A 15,267-nucleotide genomic window follows, 5' to 3' on the forward strand; every position below is an offset into this window, starting at 1 on the left:
GCCCACACCGGACGCCATGCGCCCCCAGCCCTCCGCGGCGGAAGTGTTCAGGATAGACGACAGGAGAGCTGTTAAGGGACAATGGCCTAGTGATTAAGAATGCAGACTCTGGACTCAGAGCCCCTGGGCTCAAATCCCAGCTTCTGCCCCTCACCCACTGGGAGGCTTCGGACAAATGACTCAACCTCTCTGGGTCTCAGCTTCTTCACAAAACCAGGATCGCAGAGGTCCCAGGCTTACAGTCACTGTGGCAATGGGCAGATTCCCTACACACAGAGTGCTCAAAATAGTGCCTGCACTCCTGTAAGTGTCGTGTCACACAGTCAGGCCCCAGACAGTTCTCGGCTCCTACCAGACATTCAGCAGTGTTTGCCGGAGTAACCCGAAAACTTGTATGTAAATTGATTTTCCCTTCCTTCCTTCCTTCCTTCCTCCCTCCCTTCCTCGCTTTCTTCCTTTTTTGGTAAATAAAAGCATATTTACATGGACAGGGAGAGCTTGTTGGTCCTTTGTAATATGTATAAGCATTCCTTGGGCGGTGGCTTTTTTTTCCTGATTTCATATTTATCCTAAGAGATGTGGTAAATGTGACGTATATTTGAGAATGGATCTATACTTTCCCCCAAATCATTTTATTAACACTTTCAGAGAACAAATTACTGAAAGGAAAGGAAAAACTTCACTGGCTAGAGCTTGGGGCTGCACTAATCTAAAGTGAAAATTTTATTTATTCATTCGAGAGAGCGAGAGCACAAGCAGGGGGGAGGAGCAGAGGGAGAGGGAGAAGCAGGCCTCCCGCGGAGCAGGGGGCCTGACGTGGGGCTCGATCCCAGGACCCCGGGAAGGCAGATGCTTCACCAACTGAGTCACCCAGGCACCCCCCCCCTTTTTTAAGTAGGCTCCACGCCCAACGTGGAGCCCCATGCGGGTCTCGAACGCACGACCCTGAGATCAAGACCTGAGCTGAGACCAAGAGTCGGACGTTCAACTGACTGAGCCCCCCCCGGCGCCCCTCCTTACTTCAGATTTATAGTCCTTCCAAGTTTGCTTTCTCTGTGGACCTTTTTAAAACTTCTCTGGGCCTCAGGTAGAGCGGTACACACGAGCTCGGCCAGGACTTGTAGAAAAGGCGCACCCTCCTCACGCTGGGCAATGCTAGGGGTGCAGTGGGATCTGTTCCTGGCGACGAATAACTACCGTGAGCTCACGCGTAACTGTTACTGGACGTCAGTAGGGTTTAAGTGTCGCCACAGAAAACCTTCTGATGAGATTTTCCCTTTCTAATTGAGCATGCTTGCCTTCCTGTAATAATGAACTGCTGGTAAAGTGTGTGCTGGCAAAGGGGAACGTCAAGAACTTCAAGGACTGGTCCTTTCCGCCAAGGAGCCGTGGCCATTTATCTACAAACTAGTGTGTTTTGTACAGGCACTCTTGAAAAAATTTGAATAAAGCCCATTTAAAAATGGTTTAAAATGTTTTTTTAATGAAGAGAACGCAATTCATTCCAACCTAATATTTTACTAGAGACTGGGAAGAGATGCGTGTACGTTCCTCGCTGTGGAATCAAAACCCCTCTGTGCCGGGGACAACGGAGGCCACGGCCGCCCGTGATGATGGCCAGGGGCCTTCGTGACGTTTTGGCACTTGAAAGCGTCTATCGTCAGTACGCTGGGTTAGATTTCTCTTACTTGTCCATAGTGAAGCTTCGATTCAAGCTTCTGAAATCTGTGTTATCCTGTAGATTTTCTTTGTGTTCAGGTGCTGCTAGAATTACATAGTTCTTCACGGATGCTGACCCCATGGGCCAACCATCAGCAATGGGTTTGGGTTCCACAGATCTTTCACCCTCGTCAACCTCTTGTAGGTTGATGAGGGTGTAGGTCAAATGCCTCTTGTAGGCATTTAAGAGACAGCTCTTTGGGGTGACAAGCAGAATCTGTGGCCATAAGATAGGACAACACGCCTGGTGCTGTGGACCTCGTTGTGTCCCCTCAAAATTCACACGCTGAAGCCTTACCCTGCAATGTGATGGTATTTGGGGGTGGGGCCTTTGGAAGCTCATTACATTCATGTGCGGTTACGAGGCTGGGGCCCCCTATTGAGATCCTGTACGAATCCTTTATAAGAAGAGACACCAGGGAGCTCGTTTCTCGTTCTGCCCCGGCGTGTGAGGAAGCGAGGCCTCACCAGGGAACAGAGTTGGTGGGCACCATGATCTCAGACTTCCCAGCCTCCAGACCCCTGAAAAAATAAATTCCTGTAGTTTCAGCCACCTAGACTGTTTTTTTTTTTAAAGATTTTATTTATTTATTTGAGAGTGAGCATGAGTGAGGGAGGGGCAGAGGGAGAAGCCGGCTTCCTGCAGAGCAGGGAGCCCGACGCGGACTGGATCTCAGGACCACGGGATCACGACCCGAGCCGAAGGCAGCCGCTCACCCGACGGAGCCGCCCAGGCGCCGCTGGGCTGTGCTATTTGGTTACAGCAGAAAGCTGACAGTCGCACCGCCTTGAACCACATGCGCTACAGGCAAATGAACAAGTCATTCGTTTAATTCCCTCTCTTATTCGTTCGTGTGTTCACCCTGGGGGCATGTCCTGGGCCCCGTTGTAGGCAGTGGAGAATCAGTGGGGAGCAGGGTTGAGTAGAAGTCCCTACTCTGTGGCTTGCAGTCTTACGGGGGAGACACACGCACTGAGTGACACGGGTGACCCAAGCCAGGCTGAACATGCAGAGGTGATGTGGGGCACGGAGGGAGGGCCTTGGCAGGAGCGAGGGCAGAGTCGGCGAGGGGGAGTCTCAGAGGGCGGTGGGGCAGGGACGGGCGCTCAGGGGCGCGGAGGCCATGCTGAGGAAGGGCTTGAAGCAGGGCTGTCCGCGAGTGTGGGAGCTTGAGGGGTGACGGGAGCTTGGACAGGGCACTTGTGGGGCTAGGACGCGGGGAGTGTGAAGACATATTTAGAAGCCAGAGAGGACAGAGCTTGGTGACTGAGCACAGGTTAGGGGGAGGGAGAGAAAGTCCAGCATGACGCCTCGCTCTCTGGCTTGAGGGAGGGGATGAGCACCTGTGCCGTCCTTGCGGACAGAAAGTACTGGATGATGGCCGGACTGGGGAGAAAGGCCAGGCATTTGGTTCTAGGCGAGCTGCATCGGCCATACCTCGAGGCGGCTGCGAGGAGCAAGCAGGCCGTTGGACGTGACCGGACAGGGTCCCCAGCACCGTCCAATCCAACTGAAACGAATACAACACTGTACAGTAGTTATACCGGAATTCAAGTTTTAAAAAATTCACAACTGTGGCTTCCCATGGTCTATGGCCACATCCCACCTCTACACGTGGCCTGTGGCTTTCGCATTCGGCGGCGCGGTTCTAGGGCCAGAGGAGCAGGACCAGACCGAGATGTGTGGACTTGGCCCTGTGTGCAGGTGACAGGACCGTGGATCTAGGAGGAAGGCCGGAAAGGGTGAGGCCTGAGCCTCGCGTCAGCACTGGTGGGGAAGAACGAGGCTCGAGGACATGGAGAAGAGGCAGGTGGGGGGGGGGACCACGGGAACCCCGTCCTGAAGTCCAGTGAGAAGCGCGCTGGGAGGCAGAGCGGACGGGCATCGCTCTGACAACAATGGAAAGCATTTATCGCATCCGTGAAATAGAGGTCCCTGGTGCCTTTGGCAAGGCTATTTCAGACGAGGGAGGGGGCTGCAAGGCAGACAGGGTGAGTGAGGGGAGGCCAGGGGTGAGGACAGAGAGTGGCCAACAGGAGGTAACAAGGCCTCGAGTGTGAGGAAGCGAGGCCTCACCAGGGAACAGAGTTGGTGGGCACCATGATCTCAGACTTCCCAGCCTCCAGACCCCTGAAAAAATAAATTCCTGTAGCTTCAGCCACCTAGACTGTTTTTTTTTTTTTAAGATTTTATTAATCTTTACGCACATCGAGTTCCTTAAAGTTCCTTAAAACACATCAAGCTACGGCCAACAGCACAGACAGTTGTCTCCAGGGCCCTGAGTTTGTCCCGCATGCTTACCAATTTTGAGTCTTTTGTCACGAACAGAGAGAGGCACGCACGGTTCCATTCCTCCTTCCCACACTCACTCTTGTGCAGAACAGGGGTGAGCTGGGCCTTGGGGGCCATGCTCACCGCGGGTCATCCCCACAGCGATGGACAGTCCCTGAAGACTTCCATGTTTCCTTTTTAGAAACGTGGTATTTTCTAGAATTTAGGGCAGACACAAGAAGACAGAGAAGTACAATAAACGTCCGTGTGCTGCTCACCACCGGGCCCCATGCCCTCCGGCCGAGCACGCGCCCACCCCGTCACTGAGACTCGGGAGCTGGGGAGTGACATCTCGCGCTCCGGCTGAGAAGACCCTCCGGCTGCTTGCTGGGGCAGGAGCAGGCCCTTTCCCGGAAAGAGCCGGAGACGGCACACTTTCGGCCTCACGGGTCCCATGTGAGAGTGGCGGACAAGTGTCAACCAGTGAGTGGGGCTGACAGCCAACAACACTTTACGCAAGGACGCTGAGATTTGAGTTTCATGTGGTTTTCGTGTGTCACAAATCTACCGCTTCCTTCTTGGGCTCCTCCCCCCACCCCAACCGGTAAACAACGTCAAAACCATTTTTGCTCACAGGCAATACACAAAACAGGTGGAGGGCCAGATTTGGGCTTCGGTTTGTCCACCACAAGGGTGGAGAACGGATCGGAGAGAGCAAGAGGGCTCACGGGGTGATCCCCCAAGGATGTGCAGGGAGACACCCCCCCAGGCTACGGCAGGAGGCAGAGACGAGACCTTACCAAACCTGCAGAGACAAGAGAGAAGGGTAAACTTACGATTATTATTATTTTTTAAACAGTTTATTTATTTATTTATTTGAGAGAGAGAGAGAGAGAGAGAGAAACAGCATGAGAAGGGAGAGGGTCAGAGGGAGAAGCAGGCTCCCCGTCGAGCCGGGAGCCCGATGTGGGACTCGATCCCAGGGCTCCGGGATCATGACCTGAGCCGAAGGCAGTCGCCTAACCAACTGAGCCACCCAGGCGCCCACTTACAATTATTATTAACTACCATCCATTCTTTGCCCTACACACAACGTTAGGGCTGAACATAGACAAATACGTGAATAAACGCATAAGAGTTTTTGTCATTTAGTCTAGTTAGGGAGAAAGATGTGTTTTTTTTCCTATATCACATGGTGTAAGTATCATGCTCGATCAATCAATCAATCAATCAAATGGGGCGCCTGTGTGGCTCACTCTGTTGAGCGTCTGACTTTCGGTTTCAGCTTGGGTCCTGATCTCAGGGTCGTAGGATCGAGCCCCGAGTCGGGCTCTGCGATCAGCAGGGAGTCTGCTGGACATTCTCTGTCTCTCCCTCTGCCCCTCCCCTGGCTTGTGCTCACTCACTCTCTCTCAAAGCACATTATAAGCATGTATATGTATATTCATACATTCGTGCACATCCGTAAATGGCTACGAGATATGGATGAGGTATTCATTCCAACGTGACTTCCAGTGCAAGTGTCTTCCACTGAGGCGAGCACTTGACCCACGAGTAGAAGTAGGGTAAGGGGGAAAGGTGTCCAAGGCAAAGGGAAAACAGGGGTGGACGTAAGGAGGCTTTCCACAGAAGCCTCTGCCCCATGTCCCTTTTGGGTTACTACTCTCTGGAGGGGAATGCGGGAGAGCACGGAGCAAATCTGCAGGCTAAATAGAAGGTGCCGTAGCCTGCGACCACCTTCCGGGTGGTAAAGAGACGTGTTTTCTGTTGAGAACCGGAAGTTTTGCAACCGATGCCCAGAATTCTTTTTCTAGGTGAATGTAGATCATGGTATCTTAGGTGGTTGCTGCGATTTCGTTGTGTGCAAGAAAAGAATGAAAACCAGTGTAAAATGAGGTCAGGTTTTTTTAGTGCTAAATGGTCCCTTTATGAGCTGTGGGTTGCCAACAAGGATCCTTGCAGGATGGGATGCCCCGCTCGCCGTCTTCTGCCCCAGCTGGTGGCAGCTTCGTCCTCCAGGACAAACATCTTGGACTTACCCCTGACTTCCTTCTCTCATATCCGTACTAACCTGTCAGGGAATTCTGTGGGGTCGGCCTTCAAAACACATCCCAAACCTGAGCACCCTCACCCCGGCTGGGCCACTGCCCACGCCACTTCCGTGTTTGGCCTGGAGGACTGCAAGAGCTTCCTGCAGGTTCTCTGCTAAGGTCCGGCGGGTTCTGCACGGCAGCCAGAGTGATCCCAGGAAACAGGAATCAGATCCTCTGCTGCCAACCTTCCCAGGGCTCTCCACTTCGCAGGGAGGGAGGCCCATGCCCTCCCATGGGCCCACGAGTCGGGCGGGTGTCACTCTGCCGTCCCCCTGCGGTCTCTGCATCTGTCCTGCCTCCCCACCGGCCTGCCGCAAGCAGGCAGGCTTCCTGGAGGCCTTCGCGCTGGCCGTTGCCTCCTCCTGGAAGCCTTCCCTCCTGCGCGGGTGCTCCACTAGCTCGCCAGCCTCAGGTCTGGGTCCTGGGTCCCTGAAGCCCGCCTGGACCACCCTCTTTAGAGTTGTACCTGCAGGACCCTCCCCCGATCTCCTTCAGTTTTGTCCTTATGACCGTAATTTGTGTAATCATTGGTTATTGATACCCGTCGCTATTGGTTTGACCACCCATCCGAGGTTTGTTCTGTGCATCAGTGTATGGTGGCACTCAGCACACGCGCGGGCCGCCAAGTACATAACCAACGCAGGGACGGAGCCCCTTTGCTTAGCTCGGGACAGTCTTCCCATTGTACCCAGACTTCACACCGCAGTTTTGGAGAAGTTTACATTCTTATGGAATTCGCCGCACTTCACTCTTTCCAGGTATGAAGCCGGGGTGAGCGACATGGGGTTTGGCGAATATCTGGGAAAGGGGTGCGGGACCCAGGACGCGCTGCCTGTCCTGGAGCTGGGTAAGGCAGGCGCTCTCCTCGCCTCGCTCCCTTCTCAGCCTCGCTGCGGAGGAGGCACCCCCGGAGGGCCCCCCACTGGAGAGCCCGCACCTCGGGGGCTACCCGCCACCCAGCTCTTCCCCGGAGCGCCCCCCCACGGAGGCTGTTCCCACCTGAGCGCCCCCCCCCCCACGCGAAGTCATTTTTAAGTGTATTCCTTTATTTAGCGAAGGCGAGTCAGACCAGAGTCTCACAGTGGAACCTGGGCAACCCGCAGCAGGGTGAAGGCGCCGGCCGCGAATCCGCGTCCCAGTGGTCGCCCCGCTGGCGCAGGCGCGCTCCCGGCCCCGCCCGCGCAGGCGCGCTCCCGGTCCGCCCCTCCCCACCGCCGCGCGCTCCCGGCCCCGCCCGCGCAGGCGCGCTCCCGGTCCGCCCCGCCCCCACCGCCGCGCGCGGGGGGCGGAGCGCAGAGGGCTCGCTGGCCGTCGCGGGCGCCGCGGAGACAAAGCAGCGTCGGGGCCGTGGGGGGTGGGCCCGGGGCTCGGTGGCGCCCCCGTCCGCGGGGAGGGCTCGGCGGACCGCCCACGCCGCGGCCGCCTCGCAACAGGTCGGCCGCCTTCCGGGAACCTCGCCCTGCGCCGCCGCTCCCGCTCCCGAGACCCGGGCGCCCCGCTCGGCTCGGGCCGCGGCTTCCATGCGGTTCGGGTCCAAGATGATGCCGGTAAGCGCGCGGGCGGGCGCGGAAGTGCGCGGGGCGCGGGCGGGCGCGGGGGCCGAGCCGGGGTCCGGGCGGCGCGGCCCGGCTCCGGGTCCCCAGGCCGCGGTCCCCAGCCCAGCCCCCACCCTCGGCCCCCCGACGCCCCGGCCCCCCACCCTCGGCCCCCGGCCCGCGGTGAGCTGCGGGCGGGCAGCCGCCGAAACTTTCCTCCGGTCTCCGCCTGGGTCCTCGCTTGGGGTTGTTCTCGAGCGTCGAGAACAGGGACCCGGAGTCTGGGTTGCTTTGTCTTTTTAAAAACTTTTGGTTGGAGTAAAACAGGCATCACACTTGCCCTTGCTTTAGTTTTGGTTGGGTTTCGCTCTCGGTGTGCGATGGCAGCCCGAGTGTCAGGTCGCGGGAGACCGGAGTGCCCGCGGCGCGTTCGGTCCGCGGCCCCCCACGAATCCCCCCAATCCTACTGAGCCCTCCATCCCTCCACGAACCCCCGGTTCCGCCCCCCGAGTCCCCGGCCCACTGATTCCTCCGAACCCTCCCCAGCCACATCCCGCTCCCCGGCCCCCCTGCCCCCCCCACCCCGGCCACCCCCACCCTCCGAGTCCCCGGCCCCATGAATCCCCCGGCCCCTCCTCAGCCCCCGCCGCTCCTCGACCCCCCAAATCCCCCCCGTCCACCCCCACCCTCCGAGTCCCCGCCCCCAATCCTCCGGCACCCTCCCTAGTTCCCCTGAACCCCCTGGCTCCCCGAGCCTCCGGCCCCTGAGCCTCCCCCCACCAGCCCCCTGGACTTCCTGGTCCCCAGCCCCTTGAATCTTCGGAACCCGGCCCCCCAGTCCCAGGCCCAGAGCCTCCGGCCCCCCCAACCCTCCGAGCCCCTGCCTCCTGGAGGCCCCCAGCCCAGGCCCCCCAAGGCTGACGCAGGAGTGAAGTGGCGCTTTCCTTCAGCGCCCGCGCTGGGAGAGTCTAGGGGTGAGCTGGACTGGAGGCTCGTGCACGCGTCCCCCGTCCCCCACCCCGAAGTTGTGCTCGCGCTTCTCCCCGGGACCAGGGGTCACTTTGCGGCCCTCGCTGTTTTCTTGTGGCTTCATGTGTTGAAACAAAGAAGCAGGCGACTTTTACCCCATTGCCCCATCTGTGGAATGGAGTGAGGACAGATTTTGTTCACGTGCAGTTACAGGTGCGGAGTAGAAAGTTTTGTGGCCCCCCCTCCCCCCCCGTCGTGGGAGGGTGTCCTAAACGTTCACAGTCTGGGCCGACTTGGTTTATTGGGATGGATCATGGAGTTTGGATGGTTTGGGATATTTTGTCCTGACACAATTCAGGTTGAGTGTTATGCATCTTCGTTTTAGTTTAATACCTGGTTACAAAGTCAGGTTTGTGATGGGAATGCCCGGTATTAAAATATGGACCATGGAAGAAGGTGAAGGAGTTTGCTATTAAAATTTTTATCTCTTGGATTTACGTTTCTTTCTCCCCCCCCTTTTTTAAAATGTTTCTCTTGAAATGACTTTTGCAGATTGTCTCTGACTTTTCCTAAAAACAGGAGCAAGGTAAGTACTGGTTGTTGCAATGTGATTTCTTAAGAATAGTTTCATGTCAAAATATGCTTTGGGCTTTCTTAAAACCAAGGAGAGTTTCCTTCTCCCCGCTATATACCAGATAATCAGAATCTATGAAAGGTTATGTTGCTCTGGAGACTAAGTGAGTTACGGTATGGTTCTGATCACCCTCAGCACAGATTCCCAGCGTGGGGGGCGGCAAGTCCCCCAGTGATAGAGCTGCGGGCAGCCAGGACCTCACTACTTGTCAGCTACGACCTTTGTGACCAGAACCACCTCCTTTTAAAAAGTGATTTGTCGCAGGTTCAGCGTCTGTAAAATGGGGATGCTGATACTGCATAGCCCTTAGGGTGGTCTGAGGATTAGGGTTGCTCGTTCCAAAACAGTCCAGTGCCCAGCTTGTCTGGGATTTGCAATCCTGGTGAAACACAGCTTCTTAGTCCTGGGGGCCATACAAACGGGAGGCAGGTTTTTATTTAGTGCTATCCTGTGTCTTTATCCTGTTGTGTCTTGGGTACTTGAGGATAAACCCGTTTTCTTAAAAATATTTCTCATCTTTGGCTTTTAATATACTTGGGTTTTAATTTTAATGTCGAGTGAGGTGTCATATTTTATTACTTTGAAAAATCCTAACCAATTGATTGGGAAAAGCAGTGTGCTTCCTATGAAAAAACGGATGTAGACAGTTGTCTTGATGTGCTTTTTTTGTTGTGGTGGTTAAATGTCCATAACAGAAATTGCCCTTTTAACCATTTTTAAGTGTGTAGTTCTCTGGCACTAAGTACATTCCTTGATTTGCTTTTCAAGGCATTCTAAAGATAACAGCTTGCTGTTTAGACAGCACTATATGAAAAATGTGCAAATAAATGGTGTTTGTATATTTTCTCACCAAATGGTAGAGAATCAAGTGATTTTCATGTGGAACATGAAGTGATAATTGGACCCAAAACCAGAAGGGGAAGGTGCATTTTAGTAGGCTAGCTAAAAATAAGTAGGCAAACAGCTGAGTATCAGGGTGGAGGTAATGATAGGGTGCGGCATAGTGGTTGTGATAATTAACACCCATTTTCAGATACCCACCAAAGCATCTCTGATTCTCTGATATTTCTACAACTTGGTAAGAAGAAACTGATTAACCTCTCCTACTTGACACCGTATTTTCCTCATTGAAGGAAGTGTTGTTTGTAGGTTTAGAGTATGGTTTTTTAGTTGAGCCATCCTCACTGTATTTGATTATCAGATAAAGGGAGGTAATTATTAAAAACAAAATTTCTCAAGTAATCAAAATTATATCAGATATCTTTTTCATTACTTTTATTTTGCGAAGCATTATATTTAAGCAAAGCATATATTCAGAAATATCTTTATGAGTTTAGCCATCTCTAAAAGCATTCATTACTCTTTTTAGATGGAGCTTTATAAAAATTCCTGTTTGTATCTGCTATTGAAATGGTAAATTAAAAACAAAACAAAGCTACACACAAAACCACATAGTATTGTGCATTGCCACATGGAAGGCCAGAGGACTTGAACTTCCCTGTCTGTCCAGTAGATACCATGTGTTACAGGCGTGCCTGGCTGTGATAGACATGCGTGGTGTCTGTCCTGTCCAGTACGGTGGCCACCAGCACTTGAAGTGTGGCCAGTGGGATGAGGAACTGATGTTTTAAAACAATTTAGTGTTAATTATATCTAAATAGCCACATGGGCCTCGTGGCCACAGTACTGACACAGTGGCCCGTTCGACAGAGTAGCCCAAAGAGTAATTTTATGTTGGAATCACATATTGGCAGCTTCCTGTTTACATTAATTCTTTTTTAAAAAAGATTTTATTTATTTATTTATTTGAGAGAATGAGATAGAGAGCATGAAAGGGGAGAGGGTCAGAGGGAGAAGCAGACTCCCCGCTGAGCAGGGAGCCCGATGCGGGACTTGATCCCGGGACTCCAGGATCATGACCCGAGCCGAAGGCAGTTGCTTAACCAACTGAGCCATAAGATTTTATTTATTTATTAGAAAGCGAGAGAGCACAAGCGGGGGGAGGGGAGAGGCAGAGGGAGAAGCAGGTCCCAGGACCCCGGGATCATGACCTGAGCTGATGGCAGACGCTTCACGGTTGGAGCCCCCCAGGCGCCCCTACGTTAATACTTTAAAATGAAATCGTAATGACCTGTTTACCCCTAATGACTTGGGAAATGGGTTTTCCAGTTACTTAGTTTAGTGTTCTCTTGGAACTTATCTCATCGTATGGCCCTGATACAGATAATGATTTTAAGAAAATGATACCTTATTTTAAAAAGCTCAGTTGACCTGATCAGGATTTAAGTTTTAAATTTGTGGCATTTTCTCTTCCAGGGTTGCAGAGTGTCCCAATTATTTCTAGTTATTCCGTGATGTTGTAAGATGATACCCGGTTGTGTGAGCTTCTAGTCTGGGGAGTCTAGGACAAAAAAATTGGGTTCTCGCTGTATCACCTTTAGAATAGTCTGACGGCTGGTCGGTAGGATTTATATATTTCTAAGGGAAACTGCACCTCATGCAGCTCACAGACCAAAGGCATAACTTCTGCTTCAATACTTGTATTATTTTCCTGTAAAAGGGCGGTCTTATTTGCACATATTTTCCAAAGTGAAATTATGTGTTGAAATTAAAAAGCTTTCAAGTTACAGCTTTAGAACATTGTATTTATATGATTATACCATGTGGTGAAAGAATTTCTTCTTGTTGATACTAATGTAGCAGGTTAGCTTAGGCTCCAGAATAAAGTTTAAGGCAAGTTCTCCATCTCTGTAGAATTGTGATTCCCAAAGGCAGTTAAGCAGATCATCTGTTTTAAAAAAATGCGGCAGATACCTCACATTTTATGTGCTGTAGTGAGATTTGTTGCCTTGTGACTTCTGCTATATTCATTAAAAGCTGAAAAGCATTAAAAATTTTCTGTATTTTTACCTGTTTCGGGGAAACGGTTTAGACTTTGTAAAGAACCTTAGCACAAGCCTGCAGCTGCTTGTATTTTAACAGTTAACTTGAAGAGAATTTATTTATCTGGAGGACACGGGAACGGAGGGTCATTTACTCATATGCTGCTTCTAGGAAGAACTGTTTTCTCTCCCAATTCCTGTCCCTTGACCCTCCAACAGTAGAAAGTAGAAACAGTAAAACAAAACCTGTTTTTTTTCTGAAGCTTTTAAGGAATACTATAGACGTTTATCCGTTGGTAATGTATCAGGTTTGTGGCACTTGTTAAAAAGTCTGTCTGAAGCTAACTCCACACTGTTCTTGGCGCCCCTGTGTCATGCGGCCTCTCTCCGGCTCAGAGGGGACTGCGACCAGTGCTTGTTGGTGCGATTTGCTGTCTTGGCTTGTGAACCTCTCCCCAACCTCTACGAAGTGTCAAAGGATAAGGAGAGTGGGGTAGGAGAGTTTAGGAATCCAGAGTGTTCTTTTCTGCTCATGCCACTCGACTAAGCCAAACATGATTGAAATACTTGCTTTTCGATGGAGTGCTGTGCTCTGAAGAGAGCATTTTTCTTTAGTCGGATGTAATTGAGAAAAGAAAACACAGATGACGGACTCTGTGTGAAACGTATACTTATTTTGGAGTGCTGAGTGAGACATTAAAATTTTACATTCTATTGGGGAGAGCCAAGGAGAAGTTGTAGTCAGTAGGGGATCCTTCAGGAGCACTGGGTGACATGGAGGCAGGGCCCTGAAAACATTTTGTATACTGTCTGAGCAAAAGAAAGTTATTTTATCAAAGAAATGCACATTCTAAACATAGACCTTGTGTAGGAAAAGTAGTTTCCCAGACTCAGCAACTTGTGGTCATTTTATAGTTTTTTCTACATAAAATTTATCCCAAACCAAATGATTTATTGGGATGATAAGAGAACTACATTTTCATCAAAAATATTCATTTGGCCAGTAAATACTGAACTATTACTTCTGAAATGCCTACTTCAGTTGTTCCTCTAGAAGCAAATTTTTAGCTTAGTACTACCTTCTTTACATTTCAGACATTTCAAATCAAAGTCTCTATGACACAAGTAGACAAGTAGAGGAAAACCGTCATGAATAAAGGAGTCTGGAATTCCAGGTGCAGGTGCTAATGGTAATAACGGGGGAGGGACAGCACAGATGCTCAGTCGTCTGCCGTGGGGTGACCACTTCTGCTTGAGCAGAGCAGGGGGCTTGGAAGTCCTGCGCTCTGGTGTCCCTCCCAGGGAAGGGGAAGGAGCTTCTCCCGAGACCCCGTCTGTGCCCGACCCCATGCCTGGTGCTTTAGGTTGGTCATCCCATTGAATTTCCTGCTGCCCTTGTGAAGCGAGTCTTCTCCTCCTCATTCCACAGAGGAGGAATTTGAAGCTCAAAGGGTTTCAGGAATTTGCTCCTGGTCACTCAGCAGAAATGAGATAGGAACCAGGTCTGCCTGCAGACAAATGCTCTTTGAGGTGGCAGAGTGCCTCTGTTAGACAATTTCTGTATACCCTCTACAGGACAAACAGTGGCCATGGTGTTCTTTTGGTGAATGATAACTTCAAACATTAGTTTTTACAACATAACTACAATTGTTTTTCAAGTAGGAAGGGGAAAACAGACATTTTCCATATTTCAACCCAAACTGGGTGAGAAGAAAGTTTCGAATGACACGGAGGTGACCACCTTGCCTCCGTGCCATGGAAACACCTCAGTGCCTGTTGTCTTTGTACCTCGAACACTCCATGGAGATCTCAGCCCCTCCACGGCACTGGCAGGGAGGGAGGGAGGGGACAGCCACCGTTTGTAGGAGGCGTGTGGAATCCTCTTTCTCTGGAGGGTATTTTTTAAACTGGGCCTGAAGGCGATGATGCAGGGAAGGGAGCATCAGAAGTGGACGGGCATGTGGGGAGACGTGGAGGATGGGGGGATGTACAACGTCTGTGGGGAGAACGCCATCCCCAGTCATCCGTCTTCAGCTGGTCCCAGGAGCTTGCGTGGTACCTCGCCACTGCTGGTGGGAAGTCAGGATGGGCACCGAGTGACCACGCAGTCTGAGTAGTGATCCAGCTTATTGAGGTGAATTTATCGGAAGTAAACTAGGGACTGATTTTGTTTTGCTTGGTTTTGTTTTTAAAGATTTTATTTATTTGAGAGAGAGAGAGAGAGAGAGCCTGAGCTGGTGGGGGGGTTTGGCGGGGAGGGGCAATGGGAGGGGTGGCCTCCCCGAGCAGGGAACCAGACGTGGGGCTCGATCCCAGGACCCCAGAATCATGATCTGAGCCGAAGGCAGATGCTCAACCGGCTGAGCCACCCAGGCGCCCCTAGAGACTGATTTTGGATGTCTTCATTCTTCTTCATTAACCTGTTGATTGTATTTGGATGGCCCTTTGGGCTGGCATCTGTCCGCAAATATGTAGGGACCATCCGCGGTGTTCTGGGCACTATTCTAACTGCCCGGATCCAGGAGAGGATAAGACATGTCCAGGGAGCTTACCTGCCATGGAGCTGAGTGGGGTGGGGGGGGCGTGGAGAATAAGAAAGAAACGGAGCGTGGGATTCCGGTAGGATCGTGCAGCTGGGATGGCTGCTTTAGGTCGTGGGGCAGGGAAATGACAGTTCAGCTGGGACCCGCATGGCCGGGAGGAGCTGGTCCTGTGTGTCACAATATTTGTAACTGCTACTTCTCCCTCCTAGAACATTATGAGGCTGGGCTGGGGGCACGGGCCTGGAGGACACAATACGGCCCCAGGGGACTGGCGCTTCAAGGACTGCAGCGAGGGTGCCGAGGGCTGAGGTGGCACTAGGGGGATGCAGTAGCCCCCGGGGGCGTGGCAGCAGGAGAAGGGACCGCATCTCACTGATTAGGAAAGACCCCTGTGTTGCTTTGTGGACAGTGGGCTGTGCAGCTGCCAGACGGAATCAGCCGGGAGAGGCAGGGAGAGGGAAGGCCGCTTACGGCCCCTGAGGAAGGTCCACAGACAGCCCCTGAGAATGAGTAAAAGCCGCACCTTATCACAGCGAGGGCCCAGCCGGTAGTGTGACTGGTTGTGAACTTGTTAACCTTAAATGAAACAGTTACTTTCCCACGAAAGTGCTTTTTTCGGG

At 52.2% G+C, this 15,267-nt stretch overlaps 1 protein-coding gene across 3 annotated transcripts in view; it reads left to right on the forward strand.

Annotated features, from left to right (window-relative positions):
- The first annotated feature begins 4,633 nt into the window (after positions 1-4,633).
- Positions 4,634-15,267, forward strand: part of TP53BP2 (tumor protein p53 binding protein 2) — a 56,889-nt gene continuing 46,255 nt past the window's right edge. For 2 of the 3 annotated variants that reach the window (XM_088017217.1, XM_028111577.2), the window contains exon 1: positions 7,447-7,631. Coding sequence is in view for 2 of the 3 variants with exons in the window: in XM_028111577.2 (XP_027967378.2) it covers positions 7,605-7,631 (27 nt within the window). In the remaining variant the exon portion in view is untranslated. Of the gene's footprint in view, positions 4,818-7,446; positions 7,632-15,267 lie in introns of those variants that run through there. The other variant, XM_028111576.2, reaches the window with a different exon arrangement.

Source organism: Eumetopias jubatus, unplaced genomic scaffold, assembly GCF_037043125.1.
Source record: "Eumetopias jubatus isolate StellerSeaLion01/CBP00866 unplaced genomic scaffold, mEumJub1_p1.0 scaffold_12, whole genome shotgun sequence".
Taxonomy (NCBI): Eukaryota; Metazoa; Chordata; class Mammalia; order Carnivora; family Otariidae; genus Eumetopias; species Eumetopias jubatus.